Here is a 24,431-nt window from a genome sequence, read left to right on the forward strand (position 1 = left end):
CAAAAAAAAGCCAAAAAAAATTCATATATTATTGTACACCATCTTTATATGTTTTTATCACCTATTATATTTGTCTTAAACTTAAAGATTGCCCTTCTTTTTTCTTAATTTTCTACTACTACTACTACTTCAAATATTTTCATTTCATAAAAACCCTTATATTAGTTTTATATGAAAATTGCAACTTATTGAAAACATCTAGTTTCTTCGTAGTTATTTTCACATATAGTTGAAGATTTTTCTTGAAGATCATCATCAGTCAGAAAAAAAAAGAAAAAAGGTAATCATTTCATCTCTATTTTAGTATATATAGGACAATCTTTTTTTTTAGTTGTTCCGTCGATCAACTGTACTATTAAGATTTCATTTTTTTTATATATAATTTTTTCTTCTTAGTTGTTTAGCTGGTCGACTAATTGAGTTACTAAAATTTCCATTTTTTAATAATTTTTTTGGTATGAAAAAGAAGATCCAAGCTTGACTTTTAGTGCTGAAAAATAGAACCAAGAAAAAAAAAGGTTTGACCTAAGACTCTATAGGCACGCAAACTTTCAACAAAAAATATATGAGTACTAGACTTAGGTGCTATTTTTTTAATTTATTTTTTAGTTTGCTTTCTTATTTATATATATTTTTTGTGTTTCTTTACTTATTTCAAGAAAATGAACTTCAAAGTCTTAATTTTTCTCTAATTTAAGAGTTTATAGTTCTTTTTGACATATATATAATATTATTTTCGAACATTATCATGTCATTTAATAATAGATAATGAATCTTATTTTTCAAGAGTTAATTTTGCTAAGAGTATTTACAATTTATATACATAATATTATTTTATATACGCATTATATAATTTTCTGACAAGGGGTTTGAGTGACTATCTTTTGATTCAAGACTATAGATCTCATTCATTAAATGATTTGATAGTGTACTAAAATATTATTTATAAAGACATTTTTCTACTTTTTAATATAAATATTTTTCAGTAATGAATTTAAGTTATATACATTGTCAGTATAAAAAAAATTAAAATATTTTTAAGTGACTTGATTTATCTACATGTGAATGAATTTCCAAGCAAGAGAGACTAGAATTATGACATTGTAAAGAGAGAAAATTGTATACTTTAATTAAACAAATATAAAAGCTCTTACTTTCATACTTAATTTTCACGGGATCCAATCCCAAAAAATTAAAACTTCCCAAGAAAATCTTTATTATATAATTAATTCTTTTCATTAATCTTTAAGTTATTCATATTACATGTACACAATTTTATTATATTTTATTTTTCTAGCTTTTACTATTACTTGGTACAAATTATGTACTTAAGTTTGTTATACCATTCTTCTTCATAAACTTTCAAATTTTTTTCAGGTGTAATAGTATTATTATTTCTACCAAGATTTTTATTGGTCTTCAAATTGCAGCAAATATTCAAAAATTAAAAAACAGGTATGTAGAGTACTTATATTACTGTTCCTTTTTGTACTTTCTTAAAATTAAAAGTTTTTTTGGATCTAAATTACCTTTAATTTATTGATATGAATTTAAGTTATATATAACCAATTGTCTATTATTAGTAAATTTTAATATGTGATAGAATCTTAGTTATTATTTTTACTACTAGATAGTATCAATTCAGACTTATCAAGAGATTTACATGTAATTACATAAATAATCTGATTTTATAAAGAGTTCAAACGGTATAAATCGTCAATATAAAAGATTTTTTACACTACAAGATTATATACCTTTTGTAACATATATATACCTTATTTTATCCTCAAGATTACAAATACTTACATGTTATTTAGATAACCAGATAGTAAATTTATTAAAAAATTACACTATGAATTTATATATATAACTTGTTAACTCATTGTATAAGAAGCAATAATATTAGTTTGTCAGTATATAAAACTTAAACTTGGATTATACTTCGTTTATTAACTCTTTACCCCTTTTTTCTTCTTCTAGGTAATTATCAATGTCATCTTCTTCATCATTATCGTCGAATTCACCATGTGCAGCGTGCAAATTCCTTCGTAGGAAATGCCAACCGGAATGTGTGTTTGCACCTTACTTCCCTCCTGATCAACCACAGAAATTCGCGAATGTTCATAAGGTGTTTGGGGCAAGTAATGTGACTAAATTGCTTAACGAATTACAGCCTCATCAACGCGAAGATGCTGTAAATTCGTTAGCATATGAAGCTGATATGCGTCTTCGTGATCCTGTTTATGGTTGTGTTGGTGTTATTTCACTTCTTCAACATCAACTTAGACAACTACAAATGGATCTTAGTTGTGCTAAATCTGAACTTTCAAAGTATCAAAACCTAGGAGGTATGTTTTTTCAAATTATCTTTGTTTGTTTCAATTTATGTGGTACGTACTGTTCGAATTTCGAGAGTCAAATGAGGCCGACCTGAAGATTTCATGTTTGACTCTTGAAATCTGAATGGTGATACATGAATTAGTGGAGTATGTATGTACTCTCTAGCTACATATTGTTTATGTGTTTGTTTAGTTCTTTTTTATGATTTAATTATTGTGTGAAAATATTGTTTTGTGTTTTTTGATTTTTCGTTAACAGTAGATTTGAACTCAAGACCTTTGATATGTTTTTTTATTATAGGTATGATATTAAATTGTATGATTATCTCTTCTGAAAACTGAATAAGTTGATTTTCTTCGCTTGAAAATTATATTGGATAAATAGGATAGATTGGTTTTTATTAGTATATTTATAAATTGTTAATTTTTATTGACAGAATATTCTAGTGTTGTAATGACAGAGTATATGTTGGTATTGTTTGAAAATTCTTATATATAAATTTCTAATTTTGTCACTATCGACAGGTATTGCTAGTACTACGACTCATGGACTTTTAGCAGCTGCAGCGGCTGCAGCTGCTACCACGGCCCACCACCACCATCATCAGCAGTTCAACTTTATGGCTGGAAGTGGTGGAGGTGGCGGTGGTGGGAGGGATCATTCGCACCACCTTTACCATCATCAGTTCTTTCCTAGGGATCAACAACAACAACAACATCAACACATGATTCGAGCATTTGAAGGTCATGGGAGCAACAACTTCGATGCGAGTAGCCTTTTTATAGGTCAGCTGAGTCAGTTCCAGCAGCCTCGGGCTGCTGGAGCCGATGGACACCGAACACCGGTTGATCCATCTTAGTTAATTTAGGTTACATTTGACTTATTGAGTTGAGCTCCAAAAAAACAATACTATATTAAGAATGATGATTATGATGGCTAATACTTGTTAATTAGCCCATGCACTAGAGTTAATTATTATCTACTATAACTTATTTTTGAGAGACCAAATTTATGTTCTAGTATAATGTTAATGATTTTGTGAGTGTTATTAATCTAATATTTTATGTTACTATACTTCTTGATTATGCATTAATGTTTTTTTTCCCCAAAAAAGCTTGGGGAAAATTTATCTTCAGACTTCTAGTATTACTCTCAAGTATAGTTAGACCTCTATGCAGTAGATGTCTTCTATAATAACATTTCACTTATAATAATATTTTACTTAAACAATTAAGTTTTTTTAAAATCAATTTTTCGTATTATGTTATTCGCTTTGTCCTAAAATATTTGTCGTATTTCACTTTTTGATAGTCAATTTAACTGATCTTCGGAATTAAATTGACTTAGATTATTTTAAACATAAAAGTACTATGAATTGCTGTTCTTTTAATATCAATATCGTGAAATTTTTTTATCTTTAATGATGCTTAAATTTATGTAGTATGACTCTCAGAAAAAAATGTGACAAGTAATTAAGATAAAAACGAGTATATTATATGTTTTCGGTAACAATATTCTACTATAACAATCAAACCGTATCCAAATAAACAACTCTGCTATGGAAATATTTATTATATATATGTATATATATACCTATACCAAATCAGAGATAATCCTATATAGGCCAGCTTTAAGTCAAAAGGTAGGGTAGTATTTTAGGTCAAATATGCACAGAAAATAGTTGCTACTATTATAAAGTAAATAGTTGAACTATATTATAGTTGCATTTCCTAATATAGTTGGCTTAGTCACACGTGAGATTCATGTATTGAATAGAGACACTTTGAAAATTAAAAGAAACAGATAGGTAGGGAGATTGAAGGTCTCGAATTCAAGTTTATCAAACATCAAATAGAAAATCAAATATAAATACTTGTCTTTCTAATTTCATATTTGATCACCTACTCTCTCCATTTAATATCGATCAAGATCGACCTCAAAAGTTAGATTGAATTGTCCAAAATTTACAAAGGAGTCTAATATATAATGAAATGAACTTTTTGATGGAGGTCCGATAAAAAAATCGTCATAATTTGACTTGTTAAAAATGTCTTTGATGAACTTTTTATTGATTTTATTCAAAATATTCGTTTAAAATTTCCGTTCTTTTAAATGTGTCTCCGAATAGTACATCTGATACATGGATAACATAATAACATGAGACTCAATATATAACAAACTAAAAATTGAGATGAATTTGACTGGGAAATCAAACTTATAATTCTATATAACAATACGTATATGATCGGAGTATTATTTATTGTATAAATTCTTATTGTTCATCTAATTACATATCATGCATTATTAGATTTTTACAATCGCACTTAATTAGTGGATTTAATATTATCAGACCTAACTTTAATTTTCAAATATTTTACATCGAATTATTCACTTAATTATTAAGTATTTCATGTTTTAATTACAAGGAGCATGCAAAAATAATATATAAAAATAAAAAACAAAATAAAAATGATAGGTCTAAATAATAAATAAGAGTAATAAAAGAGGATAGGTAGGGACAATGATGATATGCTAGTAGTTGCAAAGTAATGATGAATTTTTTGTCCTTTTTGTAATATTAATGCATGCAGTAGTAGGGACACTTTATACAGCTGCATGCCTTTTGTCCTCTTTCCCATCTTTTCTCCCATAACTCTCTTCGTATATTCGGAGCGGAGATAGGTAGGATCGACGCATATATATATATATATTACTTCTTTCTGTTTAAATTTATATGGTATTTTTTCATTTTTAAAAGTTAGATTAGTTAAGTTTGACTGAAAATCGGAGCGAAACTAGGTAGTATTAATGCAAAAAATTATATGGTATTTATTAATATATATAGATATATTAGTAAAACTATGAAAATTATTATATATATAGAAAAATATTGAATTTTTTAAATTCTTTTTAGGTTAATTTTTTATATTTTGAACTCGTTTAACAAAATTTCTAGCTCTCCTTTACAGATATCTTGATATTTTGGTGTTTGACTGATTCAAATTTATATTGAAAAGTTATATTTTAAGGTCAAGGTGTTCCTTATTAAAGGAAAATTTCAACTATATCATCTGAATTTGAGGTCTTTAATTACGAATGGAGAAATACGATTACTTTTAACTTAGAAATTGGTACCCCATTCATTTTAATCTGCATGTTACTCCTTTTTAATACTTTCTTTGTTTTAATTTATTTGTTTTGTTTTAATTTGTATGGAGTTAAGATTAAAAATGAATCTTGTAATCATAAATTTAAAATAAGTCAAATATATTAAACCGTCCTTTAATTCTGTGATGTTAAACTTGTCCTATAAATTAAAATTAAAGAATTGCAAAAAAAATAAAAATAAAAATAAAAATAAAAACAGACATTCTTTTATTAAAAGGCTAAAAAGGAAAGTACTAAGGATAAACTAATTAAAACAAAATAAATGTTTAATAAGTTTTTTTTTTGTATATTCTCATTTTACCAAGTAAATTTCTCTTGTAGAAACAACGTGACATTTTCAAAATTACAAGATTATACCTTTTATGTGAAACACAACTATGATTAAAAAAATATATATGTTCTCTTATTCGAGTTCAATTTAATCAGAATTTCAAAGTGATTACTGAACATCGAGCGCGAAATAAAAACATTGGCCTATACCCATTGGCTTATGGTGGTAGGGGGTTGTTCTATGATGCACTTTTTTTCTTATAATAAGTGTCATGCATGCATGTTCTCCGGGAGAAAATAAAAACAATGCCTTTTAATTAATAAACCTTTTCAATTTAATTTACTAACACTCTTTTAGTTTTAAGTGCTTTTAATTAATGAAGGAATTTTAAAATTATGACTTTAAAAAAAAATTGATTTAAAAGTATTTTTTTTATTTTATCCAAGTACTTTAAAATGATTAAAATAAATCAATTTAAATAGACTCTAAATAATCTTGAAAAATGAAAAATTGTTAGACACATTTTTTTTATACAAGTATGATATTATTTTTTCCCTATTTTTTTTAATCTTGAAATTTGTTTATATATAAAGTTGAAGATTGTGTTATTCAAATTCTCCAAAAATATTACTATCATATTTGTGTTAGATTCTTTTAAAACACTCCTTTTTTTAAGATCTGACAAACAATTATTTTATTTTTGAAGAATTCGAACAACGTACTTGATTCTGAGACTGCCTCACCACTTATTAAAATATTTTTCTAATATGTAAATATGATATTGCATTATTATTATTGATAAAAAAAATGGTGGTCAAAGAAAAAGATCCAACTAAATAGTAAATAGTACTGATTTCCATGTTACAGTTTGTTATTAGTCATTTCAAACATTTCATACCTACTTGATTGAACTTTGTATCAATAATTATTCTCCTCTGAAGCCTATATATAAAATTAAATGCTACTCCTATCATAATAAATCCATATGAAATTATTATATATATATAGACATAAAAACAAAGTTAGAAAATGTGTAGAGACAAGGATTGTCCAAGAATTGATTGGATCGAGTTTGAATTTTGAATATAAATTTTTTTTTTATTAAAAAACATTTGTTTCATAAATTTGAATTAATTAAGATTCTAATATAAATATCAAATAATAAATAGATCATCAAAACTCGATAAAAATGTAATATTAATCAAGTCTCGATATAAATACCGAACATCGAACGGAAAAAAAAGTGAAAGCGATATCCCGAGAGAAGCGCAGCTTACGAAGCCTAAAGGGAGGGATTGGTAAATGCATTTATTTCGGGTTGTCCCTCTGACTCTGATACTGCTGACCCCCCACTCCCCCCCCCCCAAATAAATATTTTTTTATATTTAATATTTATATCAAATTAAAAAATTAACTTAGTTGAGTATTATAATCTCAAATAAGTTATCAATCGAAAAATATCAATCTATTTATAATTTTCATATAGCGAGAATTTATCGTAACTTTATTAGTTTTATGTTTTGTTTTATGTTGAGCTTGATATTAGTAATATGAACAACCTTGGTTCGTTCTCTTTTATATAAAGAGATGGATCTATCGATAAAGCGTTGAGCTTGATATCAGTAATATGAGCAAGTTCACATTAGCATACTTGATTCATTCCTTTTTTATATAGAGGTGGATCTACTAATAAAGCGTCGAACTTGATATCAGTAATATAAGCAAGTCACACTAGCATACTTAGCTCACTATCTTTTATATATAGAGGTGGATCTAACGTTAAAGCTACGAATTGGACAAATTTCAGTAACCTTAAGTTAGACATTATGTATTTATATTAAGATTACGGATTGAACAAAATTCAATAACTTTCAATATAGTCCTACAAAGTCGGTTTGGAAAGAATAAAAAATACATGAATCTTATCTTTGCTTTAAGAATAAAAAAATTATTTCTAATAGACGCTCGACTCATTTCTATATCAATATCTCATGTAAATAACTATATATGTTCTATGTATTATTTTTTTGCAATTAACTACTCATTTTTTCCCTACCCCCACCCCCCACCCCACCACCCTATTACTACTTCTGCAAATGCATTAATTGGACAATGCCAATACAAACAAGTGATGTTCTCAATTGTTATAGTCAGAATTGACTAATCCTATTTGCTGTATTTTTCTCTTGTGATGTGCAGAAACAAACAATGAATAATTCTTTCAGAAAACAAGTCTATATATACCTATATATATGCTTCTCTCTTTACATTGACTATTCTATTCCCCCCTTCATACCTTTAATTATTCCCATTCTATTTTTCCTTCTTGGAGTTTGGGACATATATGAGTTCAAATAACACTATTCACTTCGTTTCGTCTCAATTTACGTGACACAATTTGTATTTTGAGAATTAAAAAATTTAAGTTTTATATATTTGAAAATTATGTTCTCTCTGTCCACTTTTAATTGTAATGTGACGCTTTTCGAAAGTCAATTTGACTAATTTTCAAAGTTAAATTAGATTACATTAATTTGATATTTTAAACAAAAACTTAAATATTCAAAAACTATACGAAAAGTACTATAAATTGCAATTTTTTTGCATATCAATATGATAAAAAAATACATTATAAAATGTTAGTCAAAGTTCTTATAGTTTGACTCTAAAAAAGGAAATCGTGACGGTTAAAAGTAGATTGATGGAGTAAAAAGTACTGCAAGTCACTTAATTTGTCAAATCAAAAATATTTAAAAGATATCACTACAGACTACACTGATTTTTGACAACAATTAATTAACAATAATAACTTAATTGCTAGTAAATATGTATTTTTAGAGGCAATTAACACTTTTTGCAAATGTTCCTAAAGTCTATAGCGATATTAAATTCAATAACAACTAATTAATATTGATAATGACTTTAACTCTCTTTATTAATTTGCATATGTATATTGCCTTTTTATTGTACTGTTATGAAAAATTACAATAAAATATGAATTTTGAAATTCGAAAATATGTCACATAATATGTGCACACTTCCCTAAATATATGTGGAGAAAAAAAATCAAGTCTTCCAAAAGGTGCTTTTAATTTGTTTCTATATTTGTGTGTGTGTGTGTGAGAGAGAGAGAAAACAATGTATCAATCAGTATTTTCAGAAGGAACATCTCTTACACATTAGTATTTACTCCTCTTATTTCTTTCTCTCCATCTCTCTTCCTTAAATTATCACTTTACTCAACATGCTCTTTGCCCCCTTTTTAATTTATTTTTAAAAAATTTCATTTCTTATTCGATGTCTGTAGTTTATATTAGAGCTCTGATTAAATTTGAATTATGTATTGTAAAATTCATTTCAGGGTGACACTTTTAATAGAATTTCTTCATATTCAAGACTCAAATCTGAGATATTTGATTAAAAGTCGAACGATTTCATTTTCTCTTTGGAAGAATATTATGCACCAAGCACATGCATGTATATGTACTATGTACCCTAAATTCAAAAGTCACTTCCCTTTTTGAACTAGTGTATATATTGATATTTCCCTATCCATTTTTTCTTTTTTAGTATTAATATGACATATATTTTATAAAGTAATAAATACAAAATGATTTTATTATATTTTTTTTAATATAATAAATTTAATGTATTAGAAATACATTTAAAATGACTCTAGTTAATAATAAAAATATTTTCAAGACATAATGAATAATGAAGTGAATTCAAAATCAGGAAATTTCACGGTGAAAATCAATATTGGTGAAAATGGCAGAGTTATGTGGTTCATGTTTTTGATAAAAGACAATAGATATTTCATGAAATTATTTATACGAAGATAATTTTACCGTCACTCCTTCCATCCATTGTGTTTAGTAATTAATTATTTATAGTTTGAGAACATGGTTTTGCTGACTATAATACTATACACTTTACCTGGTTTTTGGGGGACTTTTTACTTTGATTTTCTCACTTTCCAGTCAACATTACTAACCCCATTAACTGTTTGACATTTCTATTCTTCTACTTCTATTCTTTTTTATTACTTTATTCCTTTTTCAGAAACAATTTTTTTCCTCCAACTTTTTCAGGAACTACTTTAGTTGAAACTCCACAGTATGTATAATCTACGTGGACGTTCGGTCATGTTTTATCATGAAATATGTACAAGTTAATTTGCATAACTTGAATATAACTTGTATATAGTTTCAAATATCATCCATTTAAGTAGATGACTCGTCGGACAAAATAAAAGGAGAAAAAACTTTGATAATCATTATTAAATGATATAAAAGGCCAAAAAGAAAAACATCTTGTATTTTTGGATTAAACTCAAATAAAAATATTATATGAGTTTGTTTTATGCACTGGGGATTTTGCTGCCTCTAATATTTGAAGATTTTCTCCCAGTAATTGTGCCATTTTTGCTAGAATTACCAGTGTCTTGATGGATTTCCTGTCATTTAATTGAAAAATCAAAATTAATAAGAGAATTTTTTTTTTTACCTAAATCGTGAAAACGTACAATCATCGTGAGGCTAGGCAAAGCAGTCTGCATGTTACACCCTAAATGACAGACAAAAGTCTGAGTAATCGAAAGCATCACTAGCTGAAACTCTGATACATTGGTCAAATTAAACTAACACAAATACAAGTGGCTAAATAGCCATTAGAGGCACTTTTTTTCTAAAAACTTTTGTGACATAAATAACAAGAAGAAAAAATAATTTTGAACCATTCTACATTTTCGCAAAGACCAATAGCCAGCCCAATTAATTTAGGTGAACTAATATGGGCCATGGGGTAGGCTATGGAGATTAATTGGGCCTGAGTTTAATACCATAGGACCAGCCCAATTTAATTAGTTTCACATTGAAGTTGTATCATTGTCTTTTTTTGATCATTTTATGTCAAGCCAAATAGGTTTGACCCATACCATGTCTTTAAGCTTAAAAATCTCCACTTAATATGCATAAATAACTTATCTAGAACGCATAAACTCTAAATTCTTATTTTGCGTCACTATGTATGTAGTTTGATTAGTTCATACTATAATTTACTCCTTCCATCTCATGTGTCGTTGTTTCTAAAATTACTTGTCTCAAATTATTTTTCATTTTAGAGCTTCAAGACAATTTAATATCTTTTTTTTTTCATTTTACCCTTAATAGTAATTGTTCTTGAAAACTACGAACATTTCAATTATGGGATGATGACACATAAATAAAATAAATAGTTAATGAAAAAGAGGAAGATTATATCTTAAGACATAAATAAGGATAAAATAGTTAGAACCCTTCTTAATTAATATTTTCTGAAGAGACGTGTAAAAGAGAAATACGATAGATAATTTGAGATGAAGGGAGTAACAAGTAAATTAGATACACTTACCAGCTTGTGAGCCATATTTGCTGAAATTCTTGAAATGTGCCTTCCAAAACCAGAGCTCTCATTCATTGAACTAGTCAATTTTGCCTTCTCTTCATGAATTGACTTCCTAGCATTCATGAACTTGTCAACCATTTTGCTACCAAGAACTTGCGTTGTACCATTCCCATGTTGAATATTTGTACTACTTGTACTAATCTCTTGTTTTCGTCCACGCGTTACACTAGGTGAACAAGATTGTCGTCTTATTGGTTTTGTAGAAGGTACTAACATTGAAGAAGAGGACGATGATGATGATGATGATCCTGGCCTTTGGTTAGTTGATTGGTTAGGCCGGCCCCTGTTTGCTGATAGGGACCGGTCTGTCTTGAGATTAGGTGGAGTTTCATCAGAAAATCCTGGGAACTGAGCTCCCAGGATTTTTGGCCTTCCAGCAGGGGACTCTCCCCTGCTTTTAGGTCTACCAGCAGGGGACACTCCCCTGCTTTTAGGCCTAGTGGTACTCAAAGACGACTCAGTTCCCATTGTTTTTGATAAATTGGAAGCTAAAAAATTAAGACTTGAATCTTTTTGCTTGGTTGTTCTTGTTGCACTTGATGACAATGTGTTTGATCTTTCTTTATGATCATTGCTAGTGTTGGATTTGATCATTGTTGTGGTTGCAAATCTTGTGTTCTTCTTCTCTATTGACGTCACATTTTGTTTTCCAATTTGTGTTGAGTTTTTTGTGTCTATTTTTGGCTTTTGATTAGGTGATGAAGGTCTTATAAGAGTACTTCTTGTTTTAGTTCCTCCTGCAAACTATTGTGACAAATTTAAGTACAATCTGACGTCTCTATATCAGTCATCATCTATAACAATATTTCACTATAATGACCAAGATTTTTCTAAAATCAATTTTTCATATTATATTCAGACAAACAACATTGTTATAGAGAGTTTTGACTGTATATAAAACTTGATCATATCGAAAACTAATTTCATGCTAGTAGAGACTTTTGAAATTTAAAAAAATGTTAGAAGCACACACCCTTGATAGAGTAATAACAGGTTGAATAATTGGGATTTCCTTCTGAATGACAAGTTCTGGAGCATTGGCTTCCATGTCAAGGGATGGAAATAAAGGCGTAGCCGGTGGCGTTTTCAACCTTAAATTAAAATTTCAAGTATGAGTACGAACGAATTAGACTATATCCGATCCATATTATCTATCTTTTAAGATTTTCACACGTTGATAGCCTCAACATGCTCTAATTATAACTTAGTGCAACAATATGATCAAAAGAAAATAGAATTTTACCAATCATAGTCATTTTTTCCAATTTCAGTACTCATCATGTAATCCAATCCCATTTGACCTTTTTTGCTAGAAGCCATTCTATATAGTGCATAATTCCCTACAAGAAAAGAACAACAACAGATTTATTTCAGTCCCGAGCAAGTTGGAACGACTCTATGAATCCTTACTTCTCCATAAAGACGTGTCGAAAAAATTGCAAAATAAAAATAAAGTTATACTACCATTTGCCTCAAATTCATCAGGGACAGGGAGAAGAAGGTTAGCTAGATCATTCTTTTCGTGCTTATACATGTTCGTAAACAAAAGAAGATCTTCATCTCTATTCATGTTTCGTAATTCTCACTATCAGAAATCCCACAATCAAACTAGCAAAAGAAAATAGAATGAACTAGAAATTGAAGGTCGAAATGATTTATTTTTGGACTCAAAAGCAAGCCTTTTCTATCAACTAATACAAGTATGTACTTTTTATTTCTTGTTAATTTTTTATGGCAATCTTGAAAGACAATTATTAAAATAGTACTTATTATAATTATTTAATAGTGAATGTTACTATTTGCCGGCTAATACAAAGGAAATGTTCCAAATAGAAAATAATAATAAGAGGAAATCAATATTTGGTAAGATTTTTTTTTGTACATTTGGCATCAGTTTGTTTGTTGCAGGCCCTATTGAGTTTGATACTTCGAATCGGTTATATGAATTTTCATCATCGACTATGTTATTATTTTATTTAAATTGAGATTGTCGATTTCAAATTCGAATAAAGGACGAGAATTAAAATAGGTCGATAAACAACTTAAAACTAACTAATCTCATAATCCTCATGTATGTATAGTTCATAAAATTCAAACTCTAATACAAGATCTTTTGGAGTTTTCCCGTATTTTTACTAGGGGTATTTTGGTCAAAATCTTAGTTTTTACATTAAAAAGTATATAAACACTATAATAGTTTTCAAAAATAGGTGTTTGTCAATTTCTTTCAAATATTAAAGGAGTAATATTTTCAAGTTAGTTTATTTTTTTGGACAAACTCGGTGTGTGAACTTTTTATATATATTCAGCTGCATGTGCGGGTGTGAAAGAATTTTATGGTCTCGATCATTCTTCTATAAAATATTGATTTTATCACTTATTCTATTTTAGAATCAAGCCCCCTTGAATAAGTAAGGCCCCGTGATTCTCCAAACCATCTCCTTGCCTTACTCAGTGACAAGCTCGATCGAGAAACGCACATAGGTGATATCAAGCACACGCCGCCCCATTTTGAAGATTCTCTACTCAACCAACTCGTCCAAGTGTAAGTTTTTGTACATTGTATCATTTTATTTTTTTTTATTTTAGAAAAATAAAATTAAAAATACTCGTGGTTAATTTTTTTATTTTTAATTATTTTTAAGTTGCCCTCTTTCTTGAAGGGTTTTAGCATCTCCAATTAAGGCCTAAAACCCTTTTCCCCTTGCGCGCGCTTTAACGGCACCGGCGTAATAGGCTGAGCTCCGGCGAACTTCACCGGTAATACGCCGGTTTCGATGTTACGAGTAGGTTCTACTCTCCGCGCATCAAGAAGGCTCTTAAACAGACAGCTCCACTTTCAATGCCCTATAATTGCCGGAGATTCTGCAATCGCCGGCATAGCGCCGGTGCGTCACCGGAGATTCATACCGTTCAATTACAGTAGTAGTTTTGGGAATATATCTGCTTCGGCCTCATTTTTTTCCACGTTGAGTTCAAATAGCTCGATTTTTAATGCACCTAATACTGAGAGAGCTGAGGAAAATGATAGTGTTGAACCTAATTTATCAGTTGCGGGAGATGCTGGAGTTGCTTTATCAGAGGTAGAACGAGTGGTGCCGCGCTTATCTGATGGAATTTTGGATGCTTATTTAGCAATTGAGCTAGCATTGGATTCTGTAGTTAAGATATTTACTGTTTCCAGCAGTCCTAATTACTTCCTTCCATGGCAGAACAAGTCTCAGCGCGAAACGACGGGCTCTGGTATTGTTTCTTCATTTCTCTTCCAGAAAGTCATTCTCTATATGCTCCCTTTTTTCGACTTGGCATTGTATATTGTGAGATTTTTATGGATCCCTGAAAGGAAAGTTCATTTCTTGGTGACAATATTGACCATTTGTAAAAAAAAATCAGGGTAGGGGATTACAAGTTGGGTAATCGACCTTCACCAACAATCTAAAAGTTTATATAGCCGACCAACTGAGCTACTAAGATTCCCCACATTTCTTTAACTTAGGAAGCCTTGTAAAAATGCTATATTTTACGAAGTTGTTGTTCATTAACATAAATAGTTTGCCATTAACCCAAAGGTTCCAAGAATTGAGATTTGTTTGCTAAGAAGAGGCAAGATATGGGAGACATGTTTATGGGAGTCTGATTAGTGTTTTGTGAAAGGATGGAAAAATTTCTCCAGATTCATTGGGTTCATGATTGGGAATGGAAAACAATTCGTTTTGTTCTTGGCATGATATTAGACATGGGGGACTCTTAACTAGTTTAGGATTGAAGCATGAGCAGTGACAGATTCAGAGTGTAACCTACGGGTTCACTAGAAGCCGATAGCTTTTGGCCAAGCTCTGTATATGTATTTTAAATCCACTAATATGATAGCAAACCTAGTTATAATTGTATTTTAACTCGAGATTGCTGAAAGAACCCATAAAATTCAAATCCTAGATCCGTCTCTGAGCATACCATATTTGATATTGTAGCTCCAAGGTTCCTACTTGGTTGGATACGTGAACTTCCACCTTGTTATTGGTGGTTCATTTTCCCCCTCCCTTCCCTTTGTGTATGGTAACTTCTTTTTTTTAAAAGAAAGCGAATACAAAGCTTATTTTTGAATTTTGCATTCTTAATATTATAGGTTTTGTTATTCCGGGAAAGAGAATCCTGACAAATGCTCATGTTGTGGCTGATCATACATTTGTACTTGTACGAAAGCATGGTTCTCCAACCAAGTATAGAGCAACAGTTCAGGCTGTTGGTCATGAATGCGACTTGGCTATTCTGGTGGTAGAAAGTGAAGAATTCTGGGAGGGCATGAACTCTTTGGATCTTGGTGATGTTCCATTTCTCCAAGAAGCTGTATCTGTTGTTGGTTATCCTCAAGGTAATTATTTTTCTTCTAATTGATTCAAACTCTGAGGCTTTCTGTTGTTTTCCTATTGTTTGTGTGATATTATGGTGTTCATGTTTAGCAATGGGATGCTATACCTCTTTAAAAAAACTGACTATTGAATCACAACTCACAAACAGGCTCTTTCCATTCACGTTTTCTCACAAAATCAATCAATCAACTGCACCTCAATCCAAATTAATTGGGGTCAGCATTAGGAATAAACAAAAACAGCAACAACAACTACAACAACATACCCAGTGTAATCCCACAAGCGGGGTCATCATTAGGAATTCTTATATATATATATATATATATTAGGGGCTCATTTCATTCAAAAGTTCACATAAATGCACATTGCTTTTCTTTCTACTGAGAAATTGGGCTTCCTTCACCTTAGTTTGTTCCACCTCATTAACAATTTCCTTCCATTTATCAAATCCTATAAAATAGGAGCCTCTTTTCTTGTGGCAAAATAACAATCTTTTTACTTAACAATCTTGTGGAAAATATATTATATACTAAATACTTGCATCTGATGAGTTCTCTACTAATCATTATGATATTTACTTTTTTCTAGGGGGAGACAATATATCTGTCACAAAAGGTGTCGTCTCAAGGGTTGAACCTACTCAATATGTACATGGGGCTAGTCAACTATTGGCAATACAAATTGATGCGGCTATAAATCCAGGGAATAGTGGAGGGCCAGCAATCATGGGTGACAAAGTTGCTGGAGTTGCTTTCCAAAACCTTTCGGGTGCAGAGAATATTGGGTAAATTAGAAATTTTTTTCCCACTTTGTGTCTCCATAACTACCATGAAGATCTAGTTCCACTACTTCATTTATTGCTTGCTCTACCATATATTATTTAGTTAAATATTGAGGGGGAATATACGCTAATATCCACTCGCATTGTCACACATCAAAGTAACTCTTCTTTTGGTTAAAATTACACTCAGCTCCTATTTGCAGTCATGCTTTAACCTTTCCTTTGTAATTGTATTTTTTTATGATTCAGTCACAATTTTTCGTATCAGCTGGCTTGTTCTACATAAAATGAAAAAAAAAAGGGGAACAACCTTTGGCTCCTCCCCTCCCTGCTGCCCTCCTATGGGAAAAATAAATAAACTGGAAGTAAACCCAACTGGGTTCTGACGTTTATTTCCTTGGCCTGAATCTGAGTGCATGTTATTCTTCTTTAACATTTATTTCTCTGCAAATCTTCTCTCCCCATTTATCATTTTTCTGGTCCGCTTGTCCTAGTTTCTCTGTCATTTTATTCTTCATCCTTTGATTCAATTCTTTAATTGGTAAAAAAAAACTTTCTTTAATTTTCTGAAATATGCAGACCTTGTTCATGCGTTTATGAATATGAAGCTTGACCTGTAGCCCTTTGGCTCTAGCGTCATGATATTATTCTCTTAGTTGTGACATACAGTTGATACTGAGATTTGCTTGATGACAATTAATAGTTTTAGTCTAAGTTTGTTTACCTTATGGGAACACGTAGTAGCTCTCATGCTGCAACCAGTCAAATCTAAACTGATCCGTCTTGATTAAACAATCTACTTCAGAGAAAGAAACTTCTGTTATTAGAAAAAAGAAATTACAGTCTCCTAGGTTGATCTTACAAGTTCTATTTTTGGTTGGATTTTGCAGCTACATTATTCCTGTTCCTGTGATAAAGCATTTTATAGCTGGCGTAGAAGAACGTGGTGAATACGCTGGGTTTTGCTCTCTGGGCTTGTCATGCCAACCTACTGAAAATGCACAAATTCGAGAATACTTCCAAATGCAGTCAAAAATGACAGGTGTACTTGTTAGCCGAATCAATCCACTTTCTGATGCTTCTAGAGTATTAAAGAAAGACGATATAATCCTCTCATTTGATGGTGTCCCCATAGCAAGTGATGGAACAGGTGGAATTCTCTGATTGCTCTTGCTCCTCTCTTTATTATGATTCTTATATGCAATAGTTAAACTAGTATAAGACTCCATACTGGAGAGCCCTCTTCTTCTTCGCAGTTACTGTTAGTTACCAAACTGGAGAGTTCTCTCCTTTTTCCCCATAACTTATTGCACATGCTTTTTTTCTTGCTTTAAATGTTTTTGAAGTAAAATGATGGATTAGGATGAAACGTGAATGTGGTTCTCGCTATTGGCTCTTGTAAGCAGGGTAGCATCAACTTAAAAGCATTCATCTTCTCTTAGCTTGCAACTATGAGTAACTTTTGTGACTTCCCTTGGTAAGATGGAAATCCTAGAGTCTAGGCTCTTTTCATTTTGAGTTTTCTCTTGCATGCGGATAGCTCGTAATTATACCAGAACTGCATAAGTGGTGTGCAGGATATGAGAATTGTTAAGGCTGGGATAACTTATATTGTGCTAGAAAAGTTCACCCTTCTGCATCCTTATTCTCCATCATCTGAAGTTCCGACTTCTGAGATTGCTTATGATTTGCAGTTCCTTTCCGAAACAGAGAGAGAATCTCATTTGACCATCTCGTATCTATGAAGAAACCAAATGAAACTGCTGAACTTAAAGTCTTGAGGAATGGTGAAGTACATGACTTCAAGATCACGCTTCATCCTGTAAGTCATTTTTATTGAACCTTCAATATTAATTGTTGTTTTCAAATGTGGATACTCCCAGTGGTTTCTCAAACTTCTGCACATATCCTCGGTGCATGTTGGCCAAACAAATAGATTTGAATTACTGCACCTACAATTAAGAAAACTGTGGTTAATGACTTAATACTATGAGGCTCTAGTAGAAGTAAAATTCTTCATTTTTACACGTTACAATGTGTAAGTTCAACAATTCAACCATTCTTACTTAGGTATCTAGAATTTCTCATCCAGTATCCTTTTGTCAGCTGGAAAACTAAACAATCTAATCTGACAAAAATAGAAAAAACAGAAAAGGTGAAAGTGGCCTTGATCAGTTTCGTTTGTCTTTTATTGTTCTGTGTATCTTCCATATGTATTTAGCGTGTGAAACTATGGTTGAACTTCGAGGCCTCTTTCACCTTTTTTCTTTTCCTACTTTTATCAGAGATCAGCTTATTCTGCTGATCTTGATTTGCTTTTTCCTTCTCTTTCTTGTTCACAATGTCTCTTTCATCTCGTAGAGTGTGAGCCCTTCCTTTTGCTATTTCTATTTCTGTGGTTCTCTTTTACTTTCACTTGTTATCAACATTTCATTTCTCATACTCATGTCTATTGTATATGTCGTCTTCTATTCCCTAATTCTTGATTTTGAAGGTAATCGTTAGTACAGTTATTAAAGCAACTAAACATGAAATTAAATATTGCAAGTGAATTCCTTTTTGTTATTGATTAAGTGAGAGCTGAACTAATTTTGCAGGTTTTAGGAGAGGTAGAGGCCTAGGTCAGATTAGGGTATAAGGATAGGATGTACGCTAATCGTCAACCTTCCTATAGGACGATTATACCCTAATCATGACCCTAGATATAGGGAGGTTTGGAGGTCGACAATTCATACACTATTATTCACTGCATGACAATCCCTACATTATTATTTACCGCTTAACAATTATTCTATTATTGTACCTGCGTGATTAGTTCATGAACTAAATGAACAACCCCCTCCAGTCCCGGAGTATATTCCTTTTCTAGGCATATAACTAGCATGTCGAAAAGTAGTTCAGACTGCCTGGTGTTTTGGGAGTGTCACACACTGTGCTGTTAGAAGTATTTTGGGTGCAGGATTGGGCCGAGGTTAATTTTTGTGTTGTCACTCTTGGAGATCGGGTGCATAGAGGTAGGGTGTTGAGAAGACGACTGTACTTTCTGCTAAGCCTTAAAGTGAACACTTTTTAACTTATATGATTGTAAATCTAATGGTTTCTTTGGCATTAATCTACTGTATCTAACAACTACTAATATTATGCAGTTGCAACCTCTTGTTCCAGTTCATCAATTTGACAAGCTTCCGAGTTATTTCATTTTTGCTGGTCTCGTCTTTATTCCATTAACTCAACCATTCCTTCACGAGTATGGAGAAGAATGGTATAATACCTCACCCCGTCGGTTGTGTGAACGGGCACTTCGGGAACTACCTAAGAAACCCGGCGAACAATTCATCATCCTTTCACAGGTATGATCTACAGTTTCTTATTCTTCTGTCAAATGGAGAACTTAAATAATTTCACTCTTATAAAAAATAAAAAAGGAAAACAGAAAAGAAAAAAGTGACCATGAAATTTTGTCATGATTTCACATGCTAAATGTATGCTGAGGAATTGCAAAACCGGTGTATCCAAATGGGTAGACCTTTTGCGAGTCTCTGCACTTTTAATGTTTGATTGTTGAATCCGCACCTGCCTCAACATGATACAACCTTATTACTGGCACGATAAAGTCCCTTAAACTATCATATGGAAGAATTCATCTACTTCACTTCCCAACTCTCTACCTGATCAGTTCTGGTCAAGCAATCTCATATGCTCAGAAATATTTCCCATGCACCGAGCCCACAGGCCTATCACCTGATGCATGTTCAAGCGCATAAATATTTTAAGCGACATGTTCTTGCAACGTGGCTAAAGTCGAGGCTTTTTTCATGGCAAGATATAAGGCATGTCTTACCTTGACCAATCTATTTCATTTGGCTAACTTCATATATAACAAACTATAGATGCACTTGTTTTGTTCAGTTTTTGGTATTTTCTATAACGTTCACTTCTCAACCTAATAACCTAACCTTTTACATAGAGACGAAACTTTGATTCTCCTTAAGATTGTACTCACAAATCAACACAATATATGCTACTAACGTGACCTTTCGTAATTAATTAGGTGTTGATGGATGATATTAATGCTGGTTATGAGCGTCTTGCTGAGTTACAGGTAAAACACTCGTTGCTTCTGACTTCATTCTCTTCTTAAGAAAGACAGCAAAATGGCGCCTTTTAATCATTTTCCTCTTTGTTTCTGCGGAAATTTTGGACCATTTTGGTACAGGTGAAGAAGGTTAATGGTGTAGAAGTTCTGAACCTGAAACATTTACGTCAACTCGTGGAAGATGGTAACCAAAAGAACGTGAGATTCGATTTGGATGATGAGAGGGTGATTGTTTTGAACTATGAATCCGCAAGAATAGCCACATCTCGTATATTGAAACGCCATAGAATACCTCATGCCATGTCTATCGATCTTACTGATGAGCAAAATGCAGCTGAACTACAGTCAGCTTGCTCAACCTAATTTTGTATACCAGTCGAACCTCTCTATAACAATATGGTTTGCTACTATAGAGGATGATTGTTATAGAGAAGTCGGATTGTACTCTTCACTATTCTTTCCAAATTTTTGTTATTTATATACCTTTTGTACTTTTATTTGAAATAATAAATATATTCTTATTTATGTAGTCATTACCTGTATATTTTGTATTGAAGAGAGAAAAAAAACTATATGTAGTGTCCAAGAATTTTGCTATTACCAAGCAACTTACTAGAATTCTTACAATGAATTTTTCGAATTTTTTTAAGACTATTATTTATGAAGATATCGCGATGATAATTGAATTAAACAACGACGAATAACTAAAAGACTCGAAAGGTAAATTATGTTTAACATGAAATAGATTATATGACTTATTGAATTACAAATCAAATTAGAAGATATAAAATAAAGACTTACACTATGAATCAAGAGGGCAAATAATTCATATATATTGTAAATATATATATATATATATATACGTGTGTAGTTATAAATTTTCAATAGGTATCTATATTACTATGTGATGGTTTTTTTTTCTTCGATTTGATTTGACTTTTTAGTTTTTCGTGAATCATAGAGAAATTAAAGGAGGACCAAAACAAAAGGAGAAAATAAAGACCAAAAGAAAAACATTATTTACGGACAACAAAGGAAAATTTGAATGGCTATTACCTTTGTTAGTTACAATATAAATAGATCAAATTCATTATCAAAATATCATTATCCTTTCTATGTTCTAATAATTGTTTCCTTTTTTTCTCTCGAGTTCTCTTTTTGGTTTTTTCGATTCGATCAAAACATAGTTTTAAAGAATCGAAAAACCATAAGAAACAGGAGAGAAGAAGTAAATAAATAAAAAATGAATAATAGGTTGGGGTGTGTGCTAGCAATTTTGCTAGCAATAACCTGCAACATTTCAGTAAATGGAGAGGATCCTTATCTGTTTCATGAATGGAAAGTTACTTATGGCACCCTTTCTCCACTTGGTGTACCCCAAAAAATCATTTTAATCAATGGTCAATTCCCTGGACCTAGAATCAATGGAACATCCAATAACAATGTTGTTGTCAATGTGTTTAACCAATTGGATGAACCACTCCTTTTCACATGGAGTGGAATCCAACAAAGGAAGAACTCATGGCAAGAAGGAACCCTAGGTAACAATTGTCCTATCCCTCCCGGTACTAATTTCACCTATCGTTTTCAAGTCAAGGATCAAATCGGTAGCTACTATTACTACCCTACTACCAGCATGCACCGCGCTGCTGGTGGTTTTGGTGGTATTAGTGTCCTTAGTCGCGCTTTGATCCCTGTCCCATTTGAGACCCCTGAGGCTGACCATATGGTCCTTGTGGGTGATTGGTATACCAAGAGTCATACCGAATTGAAAAGGTTGTTGGATAGTGGGCGCGCTCTTGGAAGGCCACAAGGTGTTGTTATTAATGGTAAGAGCGGAAAAGGTGATGGTAAAGATGAGCCAATGTTCACTGTGACCCCTGGAAAGACATACAGGTTTAGGATTTGTAATGTCGGGTTGAAGGATTCTATCAATATAAGGATGCAAGGACACACCTTGAAGCTCGTTGAGATTGAAGGTTCACACACCGTGCAAAATGTGTATGAATCCCTAGATATCCATTTGGGACAATGCTTTTCCGTTTTGGTAACTGCTAACCAGGAACCAAAGGACTATTTCCTCGTGGCATCCACGAGGTTCACTAAAGACTCACATGTGGCCACAGCTACTATCCGTTACGCCAATGGTAAGGGCCCCGCCTCACCTGAGTTGCCTAAGGCACCCGAAGGGTGGGCATGGTCCCTCAACCAGTTTCGTTCATTCCGTTGGAATTTAACAGCTAGTGCAGCTAGACCTAACCCTCAGGGATCTTACCACTATGGTCAAATCAACATCACCCGAACCATCAAGCTAGTCACCTCAGCTGGTCAAGTTGACGGTAAACTCCGTTACGCCTTGAATGGTGTGTCCCACGTGGACCCCACTACTCCAATTAAGTTGGCAGAGTATTATGGTGCAGGGGACAAGGTGTTCAAGTATGATTTGATCAAGGATGAATATGAACCAAGTCCAGGACAAGCTGGACAAGATAAAATCACACTTGCACCTAATGTGGTCAATGCCACTTACCGCAACTTTGTTGAGATAGTTATTGAGAATCATGGCAAAAGTGTTCAATCATGGCATTTGTCAGGACACTCATTCTTTGCTGTTGGGTAAGTTTCTCCTTTTAATCTTTCATCAAATTCATAATTACATCATCTAACTTCTTACCGTCAGTGATAGAGTTAGAAATTTACACTTTAGGGATTCAGATTATCACTAAAATGTCACATTGGGATTCGAACATGCATGTGACCTAAAACGATTTCTAAACCCTCTTTTGCCACACTATGACCTAAAACGATTTCTGACCTCCCACCCCCCTCCCCTCCCTATTTTAAACAGGTCCAGAATTTGAAGATTATAGATTCTAAAGAACAATTTCTGAATCCCCTTTTGCCACACTATGACCTAAAATAATTTCTAACCTCCCTATTTTAATAGTATCAGATATAGAATTTGAAGATTATAGATTCTAAAATTTATAATATATGCAACTTACTTAGTGGACTTCTCAACAAATATCTAGGGTTTTGAATCAAAGTTACTGAATTCTACCAATTGTGTACTTTCCTATATGATTTTTCAATGAATGTGATTCAAAATCAAACTCCCCCTTCCCTTCAACCTATATAAGTTTATTACCATGTTTATTCGTGTCGATGTGACATTTATAAATATTTTTTACACGGTCAATGTAGAATTGAACCAGGGAGGTGGACCCCAGAGAGGAGAAGGAACTACAATTTGCTTGATGCTGTGAGTAGAAACACAATCCAAGTTTACCCAAAATCATTTGCAGTCATAATGACAACACTTGACAATGCTGGATTATGGAATTTAAGATCAAATTCATTGGAGAGAAATTATTTGGGACATCAATTATATTTTAGTGTCCTTTCTCCAAATAAATCAATTAAAGATGAGTACAACATGCCTGATAATGATTTATTATGTGGTATAGTTAAGGATATGCCAAAACCTACTCCTTACAAAGCTAATTAATTTTTTTTAAAATAATATTATTTTGTGAATTTTATAAATTTTTGAGCAAAGAAAAAAAAAAGCAAGGAGGAGATCAAGTCTACAAGGGGGCCAAGCTTTTTTACCAAGTGGAACAGAAGTTTTTTTTTTTTTTTGGGTGTGTGTGTTTGTAATTTTTTATTTTTGAAAATATAAAAAAGTTAGTCTTGATCAATGAATGTATTAATTGTTTTCATAATGCGTTCATGTATTAATAAAAAACTTCAGAGAATTTTGTCTTTATTTTTTTATGCATTTTCTTTCACTCTCTTTTAGAAAAAATAAACATTGAATTTGATCGGCTATTATGTAAAAAAAAGTCCTTATGTTCTACTAGTTCTGATTGATAAGGTATTCAACAGTGAATTTGACTAGCTATTTTATATTATTTTTTTAAAAAATATTTATTTTAGTGGGATAATTCTAATTAAATT

General features: G+C 31.7%; 4 protein-coding genes across 4 annotated transcripts; 3 read left to right on the forward strand and 1 right to left on the reverse strand.

Annotated features, from left to right (window-relative positions):
* Nucleotides 1–1,361: 1,361 nt before the first annotated feature.
* On the forward strand, nt 1,362–3,387 carry LOC125844587 (protein ASYMMETRIC LEAVES 2). Its single transcript, XM_049523901.1, has 3 exons — nt 1,362–1,455; nt 1,981–2,348; nt 2,865–3,387. The coding sequence occupies exons 2-3, from the start codon at nt 1,991–1,993 to the stop codon at nt 3,197–3,199; spliced, it is 693 nt and encodes a 230-aa protein (XP_049379858.1). The 5' UTR covers nt 1,362–1,455; nt 1,981–1,990; the 3' UTR covers nt 3,200–3,387.
* A 7,696-nt stretch (nt 3,388–11,083) lies between these two features.
* Nucleotides 11,084–11,818, reverse strand: LOC125844171 (uncharacterized serine-rich protein C215.13-like). Its single transcript, XM_049523432.1, has one exon. It carries the CDS (start codon nt 11,816–11,818, stop codon nt 11,084–11,086), a length of 735 nt encoding a protein of 244 aa, XP_049379389.1.
* Nucleotides 11,819–13,896: 2,078 nt separating this feature from the next.
* Nucleotides 13,897–21,014, forward strand: LOC125844169 (protease Do-like 10, mitochondrial). Its single transcript, XM_049523430.1, has 8 exons — nt 13,897–14,467; nt 15,351–15,596; nt 16,183–16,378; nt 17,266–17,525; nt 18,070–18,197; nt 19,522–19,725; nt 20,427–20,477; nt 20,592–21,014. Exons 1-8 carry the CDS (start codon nt 14,002–14,004, stop codon nt 20,832–20,834), a joined length of 1,794 nt encoding a protein of 597 aa, XP_049379387.1. The 5' UTR covers nt 13,897–14,001; the 3' UTR covers nt 20,835–21,014.
* A 569-nt stretch (nt 21,015–21,583) lies between these two features.
* Nucleotides 21,584–23,986, forward strand: LOC125844170 (L-ascorbate oxidase homolog). Its single transcript, XM_049523431.1, has 2 exons — nt 21,584–23,087; nt 23,676–23,986. Exons 1-2 carry the CDS (start codon nt 21,715–21,717, stop codon nt 23,977–23,979), a joined length of 1,677 nt encoding a protein of 558 aa, XP_049379388.1. The 5' UTR covers nt 21,584–21,714; the 3' UTR covers nt 23,980–23,986.
* The last annotated feature ends 445 nt before the right edge of the window (nt 23,987–24,431 follow it).

The sequence above is a fragment of the Solanum stenotomum genome, chromosome 11 (assembly GCF_019186545.1).
Source record: "Solanum stenotomum isolate F172 chromosome 11, ASM1918654v1, whole genome shotgun sequence".
NCBI classification, from domain to species: domain Eukaryota; kingdom Viridiplantae; phylum Streptophyta; class Magnoliopsida; order Solanales; family Solanaceae; genus Solanum; species Solanum stenotomum.

Bases quoted from the DNA above. Each gene is read 5' to 3' on its own strand.
- LOC125844587 (XM_049523901.1), top strand. From the start codon at position 1,991: ATGTCATCTTCTTCATCATTATCGTCGAATTCACCATGTGCAGCGTGC. The intron at 2,349-2,864 runs GTATGTTTTTTC...CACTATCGACAG, and splicing joins AAAGTATCAAAACCTAGGAG to GTATTGCTAGTACTACGACT.
- LOC125844171 (XM_049523432.1), bottom strand. From the start codon at position 11,818: ATGATCAAATCCAACACTAGCAATGATCATAAAGAAAGATCAAACACA.
- LOC125844169 (XM_049523430.1), top strand. From the start codon at position 14,002: ATGTTACGAGTAGGTTCTACTCTCCGCGCATCAAGAAGGCTCTTAAAC. The intron at 16,379-17,265 runs GTAAATTAGAAA...TGGATTTTGCAG, and splicing joins TCGGGTGCAGAGAATATTGG to CTACATTATTCCTGTTCCTG. The intron at 18,198-19,521 runs GTAAGTCATTTT...AATATTATGCAG, and splicing joins TCAAGATCACGCTTCATCCT to TTGCAACCTCTTGTTCCAGT.
- LOC125844170 (XM_049523431.1), top strand. From the start codon at position 21,715: ATGAATAATAGGTTGGGGTGTGTGCTAGCAATTTTGCTAGCAATAACC. The intron at 23,088-23,675 runs GTAAGTTTCTCC...CGGTCAATGTAG, and splicing joins CACTCATTCTTTGCTGTTGG to AATTGAACCAGGGAGGTGGA.